This window comes from Trachemys scripta, chromosome 7 (genome assembly GCF_013100865.1).
Source record: "Trachemys scripta elegans isolate TJP31775 chromosome 7, CAS_Tse_1.0, whole genome shotgun sequence".
NCBI lineage: Eukaryota > Metazoa > Chordata > Testudines > Emydidae > Trachemys > Trachemys scripta.
The window spans coordinates 121,081,196-121,101,214 of NC_048304.1; the positions used below are offsets into that span (position 1 = coordinate 121,081,196).

At 48.9% G+C, this 20,019-nt stretch overlaps 1 protein-coding gene across 1 annotated transcript in view; it reads left to right on the top strand.

The window, feature by feature from the left end:
• The window catches only part of ITPRIP (inositol 1,4,5-trisphosphate receptor interacting protein), a 29,743-nt gene extending 10,563 nt beyond the window's left edge, over positions 1-19,180 (top strand). The window contains exon 2 of the mRNA XM_034776490.1: positions 13,361-19,180. Within this exon, the coding sequence (XP_034632381.1) occupies positions 13,374-15,026 (1,653 nt within the window). The 5' untranslated portion in view covers positions 13,361-13,373 and the 3' untranslated portion in view covers positions 15,027-19,180. The remainder of the gene's footprint in view (positions 1-13,360) is intronic.
• The last annotated feature ends 839 nt before the right edge of the window (positions 19,181-20,019 follow it).

Consider the following 20,019-nt stretch of genomic DNA (forward strand, 5'->3'; position numbering starts at 1 on the left):
GGAACCTGAAGTAATGACGCATCATTCCCATGGTGCTGTAAATTAGCCTTTAAACTACAGCGGGGGCGTATCCTTGGGCTTCTGAACAAAGCCCTCCTTTCATGCACTCCTATTTATAAAGGAAGCGAGTGTTCATATTCACCACAGACATGTCCCTAACAAGAAACACGTGGCCTAATAACCCAAATGCTAGCACGCCCTTGCATTCAGTGTTTTCACCATGGCAATGCGTGTCACATCTCTTCTCTCCTGCAAACGATTCCTTGCACAGCTTCCTTTTCCAACATTTATTTTATGAAACACTCAGGGAAGGGGAAAGTGAAAGGATTTGTGGTGGTGGGAATGCAAAGGAGGAAATTGTCCAAGTTTTCCAGATAACTCCTGGCACCTTTTGCTATAGGTGTGCCACTCCACCATGTGAAATTGACTAGGAGCTGATGGCTCAGGGTGCAGAAGCTGAATGAAATTGTGTGGGGGAAGGGTTATCTTGTTTACTTGCAAGCTTGCTTATTTTATCTTCTCGTTCTTACTGATTAAACTATTCTTTAGCCAACATATTTGTCTGTTTTCTGGGTTATGATCACTGATCCGGGATGAGAATTTGGAAAAGATTACTGCTCCTGAAAGCGTTGGCACTGTTCCTCCAATAGGTTAGCAGGGGACTAAGCAATACGATATCAGGGCCTGATGTTACACACACACTTCTACTGGGAAACAACTCCACTGAAGTCAGTGCAGTTACACTGGTGTGTAATCAGTGAGAGAGGAAATTAGCCCATCAGATCTTAAAATCTCATCTCTCCTATTTACTAGCGTGCTTACCCCTTCATGTCAGCTGCAGCAGGACTCTAACAATCCGATTCTGACTAGTTATTTTAGCAGGTATATAATGCTCGAAGAAGAGTTGAGATTTTTTTATACCATTTTGTAAGCTGGGATTCCAGTTCTCCTTTCAGGATAAAGCATTGGTTTCCTGTTGTAATGGTTCTTGCCACAGTGGTCAGTGTGGTCAGTGTAAGTTGGAATTCAAATGATTGAGGAGAAACAACTGCAAATGGTTATTGAGATAATGTGACCTTTTAAAAAGTTCCATATCTCGCAAAGCACCCGTGCCAACCTTCATTTTGAGCACTGTTTATTAGCAAGGTATTGGACCCTTAAAATTATTGCAGGGCCCCTGATCTAAGTGTGCTATCTTGTCCTGTTTCAGGACTCAATTTGATGCAGAAGGTCTTGGGCCCGTGTAATTCTCAGTCCCTGCCTCTGGGCTCTGATCCAAACAGCAGTGATGACAATGGGCATCTTTCCAATGGCTTCACTAGGCTTTGGATCAGGCCCTTAATGCAGAGATTCACACCACCACCTTAAAAATCCATAGTCCATGCAGGATCGTCCTTCTTCTAGCTAGTATAAAAATAGGAGGTGGTGACAGGGATGGAAGAAATAGGTGCTCTAAATCTTCCATATTGCCAGTACCCATAGACATGGGTGGGAAAGTTCTGGATGCTGGGGGAGCCGGCGTAACCATTAACACTTGTTTAACTTTTATGGCAGGGTTGACTTTTTTCCTTGTTAAGAATTGCAGGAGTGGGGAGAGATTCTCTGTAGAAGCTTTGGGCAATTGGGCCCTCTCTATGTATTCCTAATGCAGGCTGGGTTTCCCTTTCCCTGCCATGAGACTACCTTGCCTGCCGGATATCAGCTGTTGCTGCCTACAGGGTGGACTAGGGCAGAAGCGGGAGATCAGGGGAGAAATGTCCTTAATGGGTCCCAATGTGGACATCAAGCTGGAGACGGGGAGCATGTGTGCAATGGCATTGCCCTTTCCATGCAGCTACTGTTACGGGGCCAGCCAATAAAACAGCAGGGGGTTGCTGTAACTTGCTACCATCTGTGCGGATGAAAGATTGCATGAGGTGAGGATGACTGACTGGCTGGTGTGATCACTTCTGTCCAATTCAGTGAACTAAAGGGGGAGCTGTCCAGGCCAGTGGGTCAAAAGTTTTTGGCCTAATTGTAAAAGTTCGAATTGTTCTAGATCAACAGCACGAATGTATGTGACTTAAAAAGCCAAGCCAAGATGTTCTCTGGCAGTGACTCTACAACAACAGAATACGTTGTCGGGATGGGTGGGAGCGGCACACGACTTCCTGCCCCACCGTCTGGTGTGTCGCGTAGAGGTTGTAGACGCGCAGCACAGTGAAATGCTATAAAAATCATCCTGAGAGCTTTCTGGGGAGCTGAGCCTTCTTGCAACATGTGTCTCTGCTAGCCTGCTCCGTTCTGGTTAGCAGGCCACGGTCGAAAAACCAGCAACTCAACAGTGGTTAAACAGCTGGTGTGCTAAGACCGCTGTCTGTTACACTGACTAATATTGTGTCCTTGTACTCGCCCATCTGTCTTTATTCACCTATGGCAGAGGTGGGCAAACTTTTTGGGCCGAGGACCACATCTGGGTGGGAAATTGTTTGCAGGGCAGGGGGTGCGGGAGGGAGTGCAGGGTGTGGGAGGGGGTGTGGTGTGCAGGAATGGGCTCAGGGCAAGGGATTGGGGCAGAGGAGGGGTGTGGAGTGTATGAGGGGGCTCAGGGAAGGGGGCTGGGGTGCAGGCGGAGTGCGGGGTGCGGCAGGGGGCTCAGGGCAGGGGTGTGGACTGTGGGAGGGAGCTCAGGGCAGGGGAATGGGGTGCAGGAGGGGTGCAGACTGCAGGAGGGGGCTCAGGGCAGGGGGTTTGGGTGGAGGAGGGGTGTGAGGTGCAGGCAGGGGGCTCAGGGCAGGGTGTTGGGGGGTGGGGTGCAGGAGGGGTTCGGGCTCCAGGGTGGCAGTGGCGCGCACCGGGGCCAGGGCAGGCTCCCTGCATGCCTGCCCTAGCCCCACACTGCACCGCTCCAGGAAGCGGCCGGAACCACGTCCCTGCGCGGCCCCTAGGGGAGGGGGGCACGGGGCTCCGTGCACTGCCCTTGCCACGCCTCCAGGAACCGCCCCCAAAGCTTCCATTGGCCATGGTTTCCCGTTCCCAGACAATGGGAGCTGCGGGGGGGCGGAGCCTGGAGATAAGGGCAAGGCACGGAGCCCTCTGCCCCCACCCGCCCCTGGCCGCAGGGACATGGTGCTGACCGCTTCTGAGAGCGGCGCGGGGCCCGCGGGACCACAGGGGGCGCCGGCCAGATCTGGCCTGCGGGCCATAGTTTGCCCACCCCTGACCTATGGTCTCTGGTCTTATACTTGGATTGTAAACTCTTTGGGGCAGGGACTGTCTTTTTCTTCTGTCTGTACAGTGCCTAGCATAATAAGGTCTTGGTCCTTGACTAGGGCTCCTGGGAGCTACCTCAGTACAAATAATTAATACTTGCACAGAAGGATATAGTGGCACTTCCGCTGGTGCAAATGGTGCCTAGATGCCATGGTGAGTTGGCAATACCTCGATAGATTGCGCATGTGATGGTGAGATAGTGTATTGGATCGAAAATCCAACAGGTAGTACGGTTCTCTGGGGTTTGGCCATGTGCTCCTGAGTGAGTGTTCTCTGCTTGAGTCAAAAGAAATCATCTGGCTCGTCTATGGGTTTTATTCTTGTAATGGAAGCTATTAAAATGTATGTCTCTATAGATAAAATACTGGGACTGTTCCCTTTTGAAAGGGTGACTTCCTGGAGCTGCCTGGGCTCTGTTAGAGCAAATAGCAGAGCCGGATTAGCGTCTGAGTCAGTCTGTTTAGGGGAAGGAGGGGCTGCCTTGTCCTGCATCCAGGATGAACATCAACATTTCCATGAAAATATCGGATTGTGCTACTGGGGGAGAAAAACATCACTTCCGAACTGTCTGCAGCAAGCCGCTGGGCAGGACGCCCAACACTGGCCGTGCGACTGACCCCTTTGGCATTCGGAGTCTGCCCCAGGCAGGATGTTCATAGACCTCCTGAAGGCAACAGTGCTGTCAATCAAATGGCAAAACAATAGTTACCAGGCAAGTATCCTTGGCAGACAAATATCAGGGGGTAGCCGTGTTAGTCTGTATCTACAAAAACAACAAGGAGTCCGGTGGCACCTTAAAGACTAACAGATTTATTTGGGCATAAGCTTTCATGGGTAAAAACCTCACTTCTTCGAATGCATCTTTGGCAGACAAAGTTATCCCATGGCTGAGCATCTAATTGGGGGTGGGGTTTCCAAGGCAACGTTCTGGCCTCCTGTGGGGGAGGGAGGGGTGTTGAGAAGGAGTTGTCTTTTCTCTCCTTTCTCCCCCTTAAATATTGTGCTGGGGCGGGGAATCGAGTGTTGGAGTAAGAGGGGTGGGCCTGGAGACAAGAAAGGTGGCCTGGGGATTAGGGCATTAGTCTCGCACTCAGGAGACTCCAGTTCAATTCCCTGCTCTGCCATAGTCTTCCTGTTTGACCTTGGACAAGTCGCTTAGCCTCTCTGTGCATCGATTCCCTGTCTGTGCAATGGGGATAACTCTCAGGGGTATTGTGAAGCAATCAGTGTATTTATTCTCACAGTCTTTAGATATAACAGTAACGGGGGCCTTATAAAGAATAGGAGTACTTGTGGCACCTTAGAGACTAACAAATTTACTGTAGCGTACCAAAGATCGGGATAGATAGGGCAGGGATGATTTTTATAAAATATTTTTTTTTTTTTTTTTTTTTAAGAAAATCTTGACCCTACAGTGATCCACCTACTAGTGTTTCTTTTCTTGCTTGGTTGTGGTGGGTTTGTTTTTGAGACGTTAAAAATCAGAACTACTGAACCAGGGCAGTAGCTGCCTACTGCGCAGCAGAGATGCACAAGTGAATATCTGAGGGCAGGTGTAGGCCTTCAGTTTCATGTTTTGTGAGGCAGTGCATCATGGAAGGAGGCACTGAGCAAGGGACTGGATAAAAAGCACTCTTGGGGTCTATTTTTGTCTGCTGACCTGCTGTGTCCCCTCTGGCAAGTCCCTTAATCTCTCTGGTCATTTGCTTCCCCAGCTGTGAAATGGGGGTGACAGGATTCTGCAAAGAGTGGGTGAGATTTAATATTTGTGAAGCGGGGTGGAAGTTCTGATGGTTGTAGTGATGTTAATTTTAGCAGGTGTAATACAAATTTAATATTGGTTCTGTGTTAAATGGACTCAGAGTTGACTGGTCTCTTAAAACTAACCTACCGTGAAAGTTGTCCCCTGCAGCAGGGCTTAACTTGAGGCTTTCCAAAGTATCTTGTTTTAAGAATAGCCATCCAAGGGGCACTGGATGTCTCTGCCTGGCACCGGTAGTGGGATATAGAGCTCTTCTCTGGGTCACCAGTAGAGCTCAGTGGTGCCTCTTCGGCAATCTATGCGAAAAGAGCTGGCAGGTGAGAGCTGGGCCAGTTCCCAGTGCACAGAAGTCCACATCACAGACCAATGGCACTAATTGGTCCTTCTTCATTGGCAGCCTTGTTAGAGAAGCCAAAGACTGAGTGGGCCATGGAGATAGATCCCTTCCACTCCCTCCCCTGCCACCACCCATGATGTACTTGTTCTATGGATAAAGAGAAGGATGGGGAGGATTGTGCTGGGAACTGAAATCCGGCAACTTTCTCCAGCGCTAAATGAACATAATGTGAGCAAAAGCAAACCGGAGCACATGCATTAGCTGTAGTATCCCCTCTTCTATCAAGTGCTAGTAGCTGACAGGACTGGTGTACACCATGCTTCCCAGGAGAGTTCATTCCCAGAAGCCACAAGAACAGCACAAACTATCGCCGGTTTAACCAAGAGTTCCTCACAGCATGTTATCCCTTTCCCAGGTCATCAGCCCTGTTTATTCTCTGCTTTGGCAGTATTCAGGATGGCAGTGCCTATGTTCCTGTGTAAGTACCAGCTGGTAGCAGAGTGGGAAGTCCTCCCAGATCTCCATTGCTCAGTACAATTCTGGCACTTCTCACTTCAGCACTGGCAGAACTCTGTGATGGAGGTTTTATCGCCCTGAGTGATAGAAACTAGATAAACATCCCCCCTTCCCCCACCCAGGGTCTGTGCTAGGAGCTACCCTCAAGCAAACCGGAACGCACTACACAGGTGCTGCTGCTTTGTTACAACTGACGCACTTCGCCAGCTGACAAGCATGGGTAGGGTGGGAATGCATTTATAAATATTAGAGTTCTCAGTGTGTTTCAGTACTTGGGTTTTGGCGGTTGCATCTAATCTATCCCAGGCCAAAAGAGCAGCCGCACCCTCCCCCAGAGCACAGTACAGCGCCTGCGTGACCTGCCATGGTACTGCCCCACCTCATGAAATGGAGAGTGTGTTTTGATGAACCTTGAGGCTTGTCTCACCCTGATTTTGATGTGCAGCGGCTTCTGTGAGACGCCAACTTGGGACCTGGTTCTGCAAGCTGACTCCAGTCTGATGATGATACTCGGAGCTTGGAAGAATGTACTGGGCATTTACTAGGTGGGGGACTTAAACCTACCAGCTCAGAGGTAGAGACAAAAGAGGGGAGGTTCCAACAGGAAAGCCCAACGGTGACACCCTCGGAAGAAGTCCCAACTACCCTGCCACCAGCGGCTGGGAAGAGGACATGCTGGCATGTTTACCAGGGTACTGACCCTGGGCATTGTGTAAGTGGGGTCTTTATCTTCTGTATCAGCCTCTAGCCAATAAGGGTCTAAGTTTGAAGTGCTAGCTGTTGGAAAGGAGAAAGAACTCTCTGTCTCTTCTCTCCCCTCCAGAACTGCTAGGGCAGTTGGGGGACAAAGAGGTCTCTGGTATTGAGGTAGAATCTCATTTTGTGAAGGTTTGGGGGTCATCCTCCCCAATGAATAGCTCCAGTGCGTGCTTCCAAGTGTGCTTCAGCACCAGCATGAGACTGAGTGGAGTCTTGATAATTCACAGCTGCCCACAGGGTTCTGAATAGCAGCAGTGGCACTGGTCAATCTTGTTAACCTTGTTCTGCTGCAGCTTGACCAAACTATGAGCAGCAGCAGAGGCACTGGAAGGAGATGATAGTAGACTCAGGAAGACAGCACTGAAGTAGTTAATACTCAGATCACCTACAGAGATTTTTCTCTGCAACCCACAAGAACTAGAACTTCTCCTTTTTAAAAAAAATAAAATAAAAGCTTTAGATTGTGTGGGTTCAATCACTCCATTAGGGCAGGGGTTCTCAAACAGGGGGTCGGGACCCCTCGGGGGTCATGAGATTATTACATGGGGGGTCGCGAGCTGTCAGCCTCCACACCAAACCCCGCTTTGCCTCCAGCATTTATAATGGTGTTAAATATGTAAATAAGTGTTTTTAATGTATAAGGGGGTCACAGAGGCTTGCTATGTAAAAGGGGTCACCAGTACAAAAGTTTGAGAACCACTGCACTAGGGCGATGGACAAATGGTTACCTCTTCCCCCGCCCTCCAAATGCGTCATTAATGTTTAGGTTTATTCATAGATTTTTTTAAGGCCATAAGGGATCACTGTGATCACCTGGTCTGACTTCCTGGATAACACAGGTCACAGAACTTTGCTGAACTAATTCCTGTTTGAGCTAGAGCAGATCTCTCCGAGCAGAGGTTTTCAAAGTGGGGGATGTGAGCAGGTTATCAGAGGGGTGGACGGACCTGACTGGACCAGGCTGAAGGCCTGGGATGAGGATGGGGGAAGCAGATGGGGCTCTGTGCACGTGGTCTCAACTGCTGGGACCAGGTTCCCTGCCCATCTTGCTCACCCACTACCACAGCTGCAGCAGCCCTCAAAGCAGCATGATGAGAGTTGAAGGCAGCACGGTGGGAATAGTGACCAATACTGTACGATAAGCAGCATGATGCTTGGCTGCCTTTGTGCAAGAGCTAAGTATCCCAATATTACCCCCAAAAAGCTGCATTAAAAGAACATTCTTAAGGTTGCAAAGTCAACCACTCAAAAGTTAGGAAATACCAGAGTTGCGGTTGTCTGTGTAATCTTCATTTGACACCTCCCATTCCCCTTGTGCATATGCATTGTGATACAGTCTTTTATTAGATGAGGTCCCGTTGTTTTTTTCCCCCCCACAGGATCCCTGCCTCATTCAGTTCTCTGGATTGAGAACGAACTGGGGTTGCACAGTGAAGGAGGCTGTTTTCTGTAAGACCTCTGCCTCCTTTGTTGCAGTATTCAGAGTAGCAGCCGTGTTAGTCTGTATCCGCAAAAAGAAGAACAGGAGTACTTGTGGCACCTTAGAGACTAACAAATTTATTAGAGCATAAGCTTTCGTGGACTACAGCCCACTTCTTCGGATGCATCCGAAGAAGTGGGCTGTAGTCCACGAAAGCTTATGCTCTAATAAATTTGTTAGTCTCTAAGGTGCCACAAGTACTCCTGTTCTTCTTTTTGCGGATACAGACTAACACGGCTGCTACTCTGAATACTGCAACAAAGGAGGCAGAGGTCTTACAGAAAACAGCCTCCTTCACTGTGCAACCCCAGTTCGTTCTCAATCCAGAGAACTGAATGAGGCAGGGATCCTGTGGGGGGGAAAAAAACAACGGGACCTCATCTAATAAAAGACTGTATCACAATGCATATGCACANTTCTTTTTGTTGCAGTAGTAGCTTGTCATGCTCTATGTGGACCAGCGCTAGAGGGGGGTGAGACACACACTTTGCCAGTGGGCTTCACAGATATCTGCCGTGAGTAGAAGAGTAGTGAGACTCACAATTCCTGGGTTCCATTCTGCCTCTTCCATCCCCCCACCCCCAACCTTGACCTCTTCTGCCCTGCCCTTCCAGCCTGCCCCTGTCACTTCCCTGGCCCCTTACCCAGCCCCATTCTCCTTGCCTGCCCAATGACAGTCTCTACTCCTCATGCTTCTCATCCAGTCTCCCACAAGTTCACCCCTCCGCAGCTCCTTGTCCACTCTTTTACCCCCATTGGGTCCCAGTCCTAGTCCCTCCCCCCCCTTGTCCTGCCTCCCACCAGGGCTCCTTGTTGCAGGCTTTTTGCCCACCCAGTGCCCATCCTGCTCACAGACTCTATCTCCTTGTCAGATCTGGCTTTCCTTTCTCCCTCCTCCACCTTTTGTTTCTAGTCCCAGTTCCCCTCCCTTCCCAAACACCTTGTCCCAAACTACTCCTTCCCCCATCCCCAGTCCAGCTCCTTTCCCCTCAGTGTTCAAATCAGATGGCTTCCCCCATGCTGCCTGGGGGAGGGGAAGATGTTAGAGAGGTTTTCCCCTGCTCTCTTTTGGAGCCTGGCTTCACCCTGGCCCGGAGCAGCCATTACAGAGAAAGTCTGGCTTTCCCCACTGTCGCCCTGGTTTGGAGGGTGCTCTGTAGGGATGGCGCGTGAGCAGTCTGGGCACACGCAGACACTGTGAGGGGACGGACCATGCTCAGTTACTCTGGGAGGCTGGCACATGCAGAGTCTGTTCATACTGGGAGCCGAAAGAGACTTGAGCGTGCTCCGTGAGGACAAAACTTTTGGAAATTTTAGCTGTTTAAGCCCTAAAAAGCCTCTACTCTGCAAACTCCCAGGGGAGGTGTTTTTTCCCCCCAAAGGCTTATAACTTGACCAAATTTGGGCAGATTTTCACATCCCTGGCTCAAAGCACCCACTGCTAAATGTCAAGTCCCGGCTACAAAGCATGGGAGCACTAGAGCTGTTTTAAAAAAAAGTCACCAGATTTTTTTTTTTTTTTTTTTTTTAACATGGACAAAACAACGTATTTTTCCCTAGTCTCGTTCTCAGCAATGGCTGAACTGTTTTGGCTGAAACTCTCTCAAAAAATAAAACAGCCTGGGTCAGACACTCATTAGGAAATTTCAGCCCAAACAGTTAACACTTGGCAAAGGGATAAGCAACTGAAAACAGGGTCTTGTAATGAGAAGTCAGGCTGGGCAAACTCAAAAGGCAGCCCTACCGGGCCAGCCCCATGTGTGTTATTTTTCTCTCTCTCTCTCTCACGGAAGCGGCATCGGGTGAGATATGGGAATGGAATGTTCCTAGTAGCCGGTATCAGAGCTGGTCCCCTTTCCACCTCAGTCTGGAGTAACTGAAACCCGGCTAAGCCCTCACTACAGTAGAAAGTTTCCCAGTTTTAATTATGCTGGTATAGGTAAAGCAGTCCAATCCCCCCTAGTGCGGATGCAGTATAAGGTATAAAGGTGTTTTGCACTAGTTTAGCTATTTCTGGTATAAGGCACCTTTTATACGGGTAGAATTCTACCCATGCTGGTAGAACTGAATCTATACTAGGCTTGTACTGGTATAGCAATGTCAGTTTAAAAAAAAATCACTCTTCCAACCCACACAGTTATACTGGTACAGCTCTTAAGTGTCGACCAGCTCCTACTCGGGATCTGAAGGCAGCAGCATGGCCTCTGGCACCCTGCCATGTTTTTGGTTTTTTTTTTTATCTCTAAATGTACACACAGTTCTGCAAAAGCACAGCGCCGAGGAAAGGAACTTGGCAGCATTTCCTGCCTTTCCCTTGCAAACTGATAAAAAGCCTTTGAGACGCGGGGGGTGACCCAGCTTATTTTTAAACCGCACCAGGGCATGAGTCTCATGGTGTAACTGCGCCTCCCAGACTTGCAGCTGTTTTACAAAAGGACGAGTTAATGGTCGATACGAAAAATGAGAAATAATTGGGATTTCCAGACTTCTCTAGATGAAGAGTGTGTGTGTGTGTGTGTGTGTGTGTGTGTGTGTGTGGAGTGGGAGGGGTAGCTGAAAAACACTGGGAATGAATGTAATGGTTGTGAAAGGGAGGGACTCTTAGCATTGTCTTGAGCATTGTGTGAGCTTCCCTTGCGCAGTTCTGCCAATGCCCCTCTGTCCTGATTTGCTCTCCCTTCCCTTGCTATTCCTGTCCCAGCCCTCTCATGAGCAGAGGCTGCCACTTACGGATAAATATACACCATCCAGTGTTATTTCCACCACACCGGTGCTCTGGAAATACACAGAGGCAAGGTGCTTACAGTCTAAGTTAGTCACTAATTATGTGGTGCCCTGGGGAAATACATGGAAAGTAGAACAAGAAACCACTGAACACATTTTCCGTGCCTTTTCTGTTAAGGCAATATATGGTCTTGAGAGGGGTAAGGGTAGTGTGCACTACCCCAACATAGCAGCTAGTTCCACATGTCGTGATGCCTAAATTAGTGGTGGTCTCAGTGGGAGCCAGGATAGAGTAGCCTGACAGCTGACAATATTGGAAGAGTGTCTTCATAATAAAAGATAGTATCCTCTTAGTATGTACAGTATTCTCATGTGGAAGGGTAAGGGGTTACCTCTTATGGTGACACCATATTGCCTCATGACTTGTTGTGCTGTAATGAACTGGCTGGTATTTCTATGAACGTCTGTTCCCTACTGGTGGAAATGCTCAGCTGTGTGTCATATGCGCCATACTGCTAACCTAATGGTGAGTCTCCCTCAGTTCAAATGTTGGCCTGTGTTTCTGGAGCAGGCAGATTGGAGTTCTAGTCTCTCTGCTATCATAAAGCACTGAGTAGTAAGCAGGGCAGCACAGCCACACAACCATGAATTCCTAGGTGGCATGGATTTGTTACAGTATGACCTGAGAAAACCATGAAGATTGTCCGCTTGTGAATTTGTACCACAGACGAGACAGCCTCTCATACCATGTAACATGCTACCATTATTGCCCAGAAGCTATAGCAATGGCTCACTTCAATACCTACTTAGGATCCACCCCACCCCAATAGTATACATTAGTTAGTTATGAGGTTCTGATTGGTTTTCATTGTATTGTATTAATGTACTTTTATTCTCCTAGCAGTGTCCCTTCGGTCTCACACGTGCACACATAGTATGGATCTGTTGCATCCAGATGTTCCACCAGAAATTAAAAAACACCATACTCTTCCCTGTTGTGTTAAGGTGCAGGGGTAATACTTGGCAAACGAGGAAACCGTTAGAGCTAGTGACTTCCCAGCACCATGGAGAGAAGAGAGAGATCAATCTCCAATCAAAGGAAATGCCACCCCTAAATACTCAAAAAAACTCCTACTAGTTCATGCTGGCCAGGACTCTGGGAGTTTCATTCAGTGTTGGGTAGATGCCCAGGCAATAGGATTGTGCCCAGCAAAGCTGGGAGTTAATTTCTTTAATATCAAGTCTCAGTGCATTAATTCATCATGCTCCCAGTAACCCCTGGGGCGCTAGACTCTCATTAGTTTGCAAACCCAGTGCATTATGGTAGCCGGTACAAATGAAACCACACAAAACACTGTGAAGCTGTCACCCAAGCCAAGACTGGGTGAAGAGGGTGTCGTGTGGCAGCAGTTGCTGGCACAACACTGCATGTAAACAGAGTGGCACACATTTGGCAGCATGCCCCAGGACCCTTCAGAATAGAGCCAGTTGACTGGGACTGCAGCTTTGAGGGAGAAGTGTTGATGTTTGTTCAGACCTGGCAGGGATGTTTTCCAACGTATCCTTCAGTAATAGATCAGCAGGTGTCAAAATTAAACCACATGATGTATTTAACACCATCCCTCTCTGGGTGTGAGCTCCCCACCCCCGAGCTGCAGACTCACCCACCCTGCTTTCTTCTAAGTGCTACCGTGTCGTGGCAGCCACTACACTGGGACGGACGTGCCCCAGCATGATCTCGGCTGTGGTGTGACGCCGTGGTACTTTGAAGGAGCAGGAAGCCACTTGGGATGTGCCTCCCGCCCTGAGGCACAAAACAGTGCAACCATGTTCCCACCCCACGTGTGAATGTGAAGCAGAGATTGTGGAGATAGTAGGGTTGGATTTAGGCAATATGGGGCTCTAGGCATGCCCCGCACAAAGGGTACCATGGGCCCCACCTATACCATGACCATTCCCCTTCCCTGTGGTCCCACCCCCTGCACGTGCCTCTACCCTCTCTTAGGGTGGCAGTGGTCAACTGTACAAGACGGGGGGGGGGGAGCTTTCTAGCCCTCCTTTCAGCCTGCCCACTGTTCCCTGACTTCAGGTAGCCAGGGTATGTTCAGAGGAGAGGAAGACTCTGCCTCCGCCCACCCGTGGGGAGAGGGAGGGAGCAGGGAGAGCTTTCCAACAGAATCCCAATGCAATGATAGCAGTGAAAGAGTCCTCCTCTGGCTCCGAAGGGTAGCAGAGCTGTGGACAACTCTGGGAATCCACACACGCTTACCCGCCTTTACCAGACAGAGACGGCCTCCTTTCTAAGCCTCTGTCTGGGAGTTCACGAACAAGAGCCTGTGTCTAAGAGGTCCCTGCCAGGGTGTCCCAGAGACCCTGTGTCAGATATTTAGCTGGAGCGAGGAGAAAGGGTTTGACCACGTTAGACAAAATGGTTTTTATCAGTGACCTTATTTCACTACTCCTCTGACCATGTGTGGAGGCTGAAATGTCTGACACTGACCATGGGTTTTTCTGCCACTCTCTCTTGCAGGGAAGGAATCGCCATGCCAGCAGGCATCTTCCGGGTGTGTCTGGTGGTGATTACGGCCATCGTCAACCACCCACTCCTCTTCCCCAAAGAGAATGCCACCGTTCCTGAGTACGCTGAGGACATCATCCAGAAGATGAAGGCGCATGAGGAGAACCTCCGGCTGGAGCAGCTGCGTTTGGAGCAAGAGATTGCCGGACAGGAGGCCGCGCTAAAGACTTTGGAAAAGGCCACAGAGACGGAGGAGCAGAACATCAAGGAACCTCTCCCCTGGGACTTGTGGAGCGCCATGTCCATGGTCATCTTCCTGCTGATCGAGCTCTGGAGGCAGGATTACCAAGATGGGAACTGGCAGGAGTCAGCCTGTGAGGAAGACGACATGGCCGTTCTAGGGAAAGCATTCAAGGGCGTGGCCCTCCCAGACAAGGCCGCGTTGGCCAACTTCTACGAGAGGTGTATCCTGGGTGCCACCGGTGACATGGCTAGGAAGCGAGAGTTGGTGGAAGGCTTTGCGGATGACTTGCTGGAGGCCCTGAGGAGCGTGTGTAACCGGGACGCCGACATGGAAGTGGAGGAGTCCATAGGGGTGGGGAGCATGTATGAAAACTGGAGGGTGAACAAGCCTTTGGTTTGCGACTTGATCGTCCCTTTCACGCCCCCAGAGCCATACTGTTTCCGATCCCAGACCTGGTGCTCAAGGGAGTCAGTCCGACCAGACAAACAAGGCTACGGCACCATAAAAGTCTGCAGGGCGGATGAGGATGCCACAGGTTGCATCTGTGGCAAGACTAAGCTGGGGGAAGACATGTTGTGCCTCCTCCATAGCCAAACCAACCAGACCAGGCCCAGCGGTGAGATGGAGGATCTGCTGTGCTTCAAGAATACCCAGTATCTGGATGCCGACCAGGTCATGAAGTGGTTCCAGATCGCGATCACCAAGTCTTGGAACAAAATCTCCCACAAATATGAATTCGACGTCACCTTCAACCTCTTGGACGCACCGGGAGCCCTGAAGATAAAATTCAGGTCTGGGAAGTCCATTGCCTTTAATCTCACCCCTGTGGTACAGTGCGAAGACTCGGATGCCTATTTCATCTCCCATTTCCCCCACAGCGGCCTGACGGCTGATCCTGCCTCCAGTACTGACTGGTTTGTTACTTTTGCGGTGTACGAGAGGAGGTTCATCCACTCCATCTCCAAAAAGCTGCCTGCCAATGCCTGCCACCTGAGCTGCCTTCAGATCCTCTCCTTCCTTCATGGAAAGCAGTGCAGCTTAACAGGTCCAAGCAGCCTCACCAACTACCACCTGAAGACAGTGATGCTGCATTTACTGCAGACCCGTCCCTATCAGGACTGGGCCTCTGAGAACCTGGAGGCCAGGCTGCAAGACATGCTGAAATTCCTGGAGAAAAGCCTGCAGGAAAAGAAGCTCTGCCACTTTTTCATTGGAAACCGGAAGGTGCCAGAGGTGCTGAACTTCCCAGTAGTGTTCCAGAAGGCAGAGCCACTCAACCTTTTCCGTCCATTTGTTCTGCACAGGGACGCTTACAGAAAGACGGTGGACACGTTTCATGAGATGCTGAGGAACACATCCGCACTGATAAACGAGTACACAGTGCACATTCCCTCTGTGGGACACACAAATATGCTCCACAAAGAATCCCTTTAGCAGGACCAGTGGAGAAATGCTCTTCCACCAAGCACAAGTTCCTGGGGCATCGCAGAAACCTCTTGTAGGCAGTTGACTTCAGCAGGAGAGACTCTCTCCTTTCATGGAAACCAGTGCAGGCCCTGGTTTCTTCAGAGTGGGAGCAGAAGAAAGAAGGGGAGAAACTGAAAGATTTATGCTGTCAAATGTCCCTCCACTCCACCAATGGGTTGGCTGGTTTGTTTTTTCACATTGTGCACCAGTCCCTATGGTGGTGACAAGCAACAGACAGGACTAATCTATTCAGGTGTTGCAATGCAAATATTGGGGGTTATTCAGAATCTCTAATCAAATATTTAGTTTGTTTTTAAAGGAGGAGGAAGGGAAGGGGATGAGAGGGAAACTAAGATGGCTCCCACAAAAAAATAATGTTGCAACTGAGACCTCCTACTTGTAAAAAGCAACAGCCCTGTGACTGCAGCTTGAAAGTTTAGTAACAGCTGGTTTTTCTGTGTTTGGGGGTGGAGGGAGTTAAAACCCAGACTCTGCAGATGAATTTCAATCCCCCATATAGCAGCAGAGAAAGCAGCATTGAAATCAACCATCGTTTTTTAAACTAATGGGAATTCAAGTTGCAAAAGTGCCCACCTAGTAGGACTTTCAGCTGCAGCAAAACAACCTCTTCCCCTTTCCTCCCCCACCCAAATACATATTTCCTGTACCTTGCAAAATCCTTCTCCCTTGGGAAGCATACCGGAGACAGGGGGCAGGATGCATTTGTGATACAATTATAATTAGTCTCTTTCGTTATCATCCTGGTAAAGGGCAGGGGAGTAGACTTCGTGCCTGGGTGAGCATATGGTCAGGACAGTGTCCCATTGCTGTTCTGAATGACCCAATTGAGCATTCTTTTGATGTTCGTATCCTTTGAGCAGCAAGACAGACACAAACAGAGCAGGTTCCTAAGGGACAAACTGTGTTTTCCACTTAAGCAGCTGATCTGTGTGTAGAGGAACCCACTGATGCCACTGTGAAATGAGCCCAGATATAACAGTCTCCTAGCAGGGTAGGTATTAACCTCGCAACCTGGTATGAATAATCTGCCTGCCTGCTTTCGTAGGATAAAAAAATGTACTAGAACTGCTATGACTAAGAAAAAGAGTGGTGCACAAGGGCAACTGGCAAACAGGAGCTTTAAAGCTGGATGTGGCAAACTCTTAGTCTCCACAGTAAAACTGCTATCCTGTCTCTCCTCCTAAACACCCCCCGGAAGGTCTCCGTCTGCATCCAGACAAGACTGCCTCCAGTCTTCAGAAATGCCGCTGCTTTGATCAGTTGCTTTTAGGAGTCTCCGCTAGAGTGAGGCGAGGCCCACAGCCCTGTGGGACCAAAGCATGGTGCATTTACAGTCCCTCCCAAGCTTCAAGCAACTGCAGGAGAGCGAGAGTCTGAGGATCAAGTCTTAGCTTCCAAATCTGGAAGGCTTTAAACAATTTTGTATTTTGAGGTTAGGGCTCTTGTCTTAGCTGTACACATCACGTGGCTCTGTTTTTAGAAGAGGGGGATACTGTCCTTGAGGGCTGCATAGACAGCACTGGTGATGCCACCTTACAGCAGGGTGCTCTAACCCACTCAACCTAGTTATGGCACTTCTGGAAAGTAGATTTGATCCCATCTCATTGATAGTGACACCCTCTGGCAATAGACAAATTATCCAGCCTGCTACTGAGAGTGAACCTTCAAGAGAAGGTTCCCCTTTCCAGGAGGACCCATTATCCCACCCTTCTTGAATGGATGCCCAAATCCACCCTTCCAGTGGAAAAGGGGTCCTTGTACACAAAGGCAGAGGGCATGAACTGAGAACTCGGGGGTTGTAAATTTTGCTTCTGCCACTAGCTTGCAGCCAGCCTCAGGTGATACAAATTGAGCCATACCCTAGAGCAGGGGGTTGAGGGTTTTTAGGTGATCACCGGTTTTATCTCTAATCTTACCTATGACATTAAAAGTGTTTTGGATCAGAAAGTGACTTCTGCATTGTTCAGAAGGGTGGGGGGAGGAGGAAGAAGGTCTATTGGTTAATGGCTGCGGCTAAAGTCTCTGAGCCACTTGAGAAGTGAAGTTGATGGTCTCAATGCCACATTCTGGCAGCCATCTGTCTGCATCCCCAAACCACCACATACCATTGGTGGTCATTTTTTTTCAGCAGAAGAACAAGACTGGAGTGACAGGGCATGTCTGGCTGCTGTAGGTCGGGCATGAGGTAGCAAGTGCTATTGGGCTTTGGCTTTTATCAGCACAGACCATTAAACAACGATGGATAACCAAAGACAGTCACAAGGGACTAACGGGCAATTTGGATACAATGAGCAAAAATATAAGGAAGGGTTTAGAGAGCTATGGGGACTTGTAGATACATCAGACGCTCTGTGGAACAATTTAAAACGAAAGTAATGTGCCTCTGGGCAGCGGCTGAGCGCACAGTGCATTGTACAGTGTCCTCACCAGCCCTATCATGTGCAGGGTCTGGGGAGGCAGCTGTGGCTTAGGCCCCTTCTCAGTGGATTATTATTACAGCTAGAGAGAAGTGAAAATCAGTTTGACGTTTCCTGTGAGGAGTCTGAACTTAGCATATCAGAGGCACAGAAAGAAATCCATGACCCTGGTGACACAGGAAATGACATGTCATGGACTGGGGAAAAAAAAAAAAAAAAAAAGTGAAAAAAGAAAGGGGGGGGGGGGGGGTGGGGATAAGGGAGAGGACAAGGCCATTTTAAAACATCTCTTATTTCCCTTGTGTAAAGTGTCGGAGCAAACCCATTTTAAAGCCAGCCTAGATGTCTCAGCTGTAGTTCAGCTCTTGGTGGTTTTCGGGAGGGCATTTCAAGTTGAGTTTGCAACCAGATGCAGGCAATGGGGAAGCAGAACTTTAGAAACTACCCTATATTAGCTACATGTGAAGCAGTAGTAGGGACTTTCTGGATCTATCTGATTGCTTTGCTAAGGCTGCTTAAACATGAGACGCTTCCTTTACAGAGTGAGCATCTTAAAGATGTTCACTGCAAATTCAGGCTGGGAAGGACCATGGAGATGCACCTCCCCGTGGGGGAAGCACTCTGTATTCACACAGCATGGTTTGGCAAACCTTGTGGAAGTGATCTCCTTCATAAGCTGTATGGCTGCAGTTCTGAGGGCCCGAACCACTGGAGGATGAGGGTACTTCGAGTCTCAGGTGATCAGACCTTAAATGTGGTAGCAAGAAGAGGTAGAAGGGGCAGGCTGGATGTCATCCTGCAGAGATCCCCTTCTCATGCCGGGGTATTGCTGTTGCTATTTATTTGCTGGGGGAACTTGGTCACAAGGGGCTAGGGTTCGTTCCACTGGAGTCTAAAGCAATAACTCTGGGCTGGTGGAGGTGGTTAATCTTTTACTACAGGCTCTATCCAGGTGGGGGAACTGATACGGCCGTGGACCCAAAGTGCAGCCTCAGGGGCCATTCACCTGCAGGAAATGCCTTGTGCTGAAGCCATTCTTGCTATTCAAGAGCTGAATGTCTTTTAAGAGAGTCTCTTCCATCTTGGGGGGATGGGAGGGGGTTTCACTCTTCAACATGTGCCAACCATGGGACATGGCATCCGTGTCTCAGTTCCATGTGCAGCTCTTCTATTTCGTAAAGAGAATTGAACACTTGGTCCATCATTCAAGCGGGATGTGATGGTTGTTGCAGTTGGGCTTTTCTAATGTGTTTTAATGTGCAATCTACAAGACTTCCTGTAAGTGACGGCGAGGAAACAGCAGCACTTACCCTGATCTTACTGGCGTGGCTGCTGATCATTGACTGCTTGGTGCTTCTCATGGGACCATACGTGGTCAACAGCCTTATTTATTACTTGCCTTTTTGGATACCCTTTTGTAACCTTACTTGCTTGGAAGGGAGACTGTCCTGTCCTGTATTGTGGAGGGCTAACCTGGGAAGATGGGGAACAGTACCAAAAATCTTGCAGCCCAAGCTCCCCCTTCCTTGGGGTTTTTTTTTTTTTTTTTTTTTAGAACGTCCATATCCTATTCCTTTTAAAGGATACACCAGGAAAACTTTCTGTATTAAAGTGCTACTTCTAAAGCAGCAGGTTGTTGAATTTTGTATATATTTCTCATGCAGCTTTATTTATAATAAAAGAAGTACATGAAGTCTTAAAGAAGAGAAGTGTGTGTCTGTGTCTGTGTGTTTCCTAGTCTCCTATAGGCTTGCACAGTTCCCAGAGGGAGCAGCAGGTTGGAGTTTGGGTGCTGTGGGTGGAATCCCCAACCCCAAAGAATAAACTGGAAAATTTGTGTTGACTTCAACACAGGTAGGAATTCACCCACTGGGTCTAAAGTCAGTTCTGATGTAAGTGGGTGTCACCCTTCTCCACTTCAGTGAAGTTGCAGCCATTTACATGAGGATTCAACCTGAGCTCCTGAATTTCCAGTTCTGCTGGAGGAATTCCATTCACTTTCCTGTCCGACAGGTACGTAGACAGCTCTAAATAAAGCCTCTATCTACTGCATACTTTGCTCAGCTCCTTCCCTTACATTTCAGGCGAAATGGCACTTAACTCGGAAACTAACTGTGTGGTTCTGTCTCTGAAAGGAAAGTGCTAAACAAAAGCTGTCAACCAGGCTATTTTAAATCAATATAAAGCTACATATAACAACAATTCTTAACAGTTTTGTAGTGACTCCCATCCCGGACTCTCCATGTTCTTCACAAGCCCATAATTAAGCCTTGCACCACCCAGTGAAGTAAGAGTTATGACGGTGTTCTGCACTGAGCAGGTCTGGGGGTAGGATAGTCCTAGTCTCTGACCAGGGCTCTTAGGTGCTGTGGCAGTACAGATAATAATAAGTTACTTACCCAAAGTCACAGAGCCAAGGGGTGCAGTCAAGAGTTGCGTGTTGTCCTTTCCCAGCTCTCACCAATGGAAAACACTAGAGGAAGAACAGGAGTGTTGTGGCTTGGGTGCTGGATTTGAGTGTT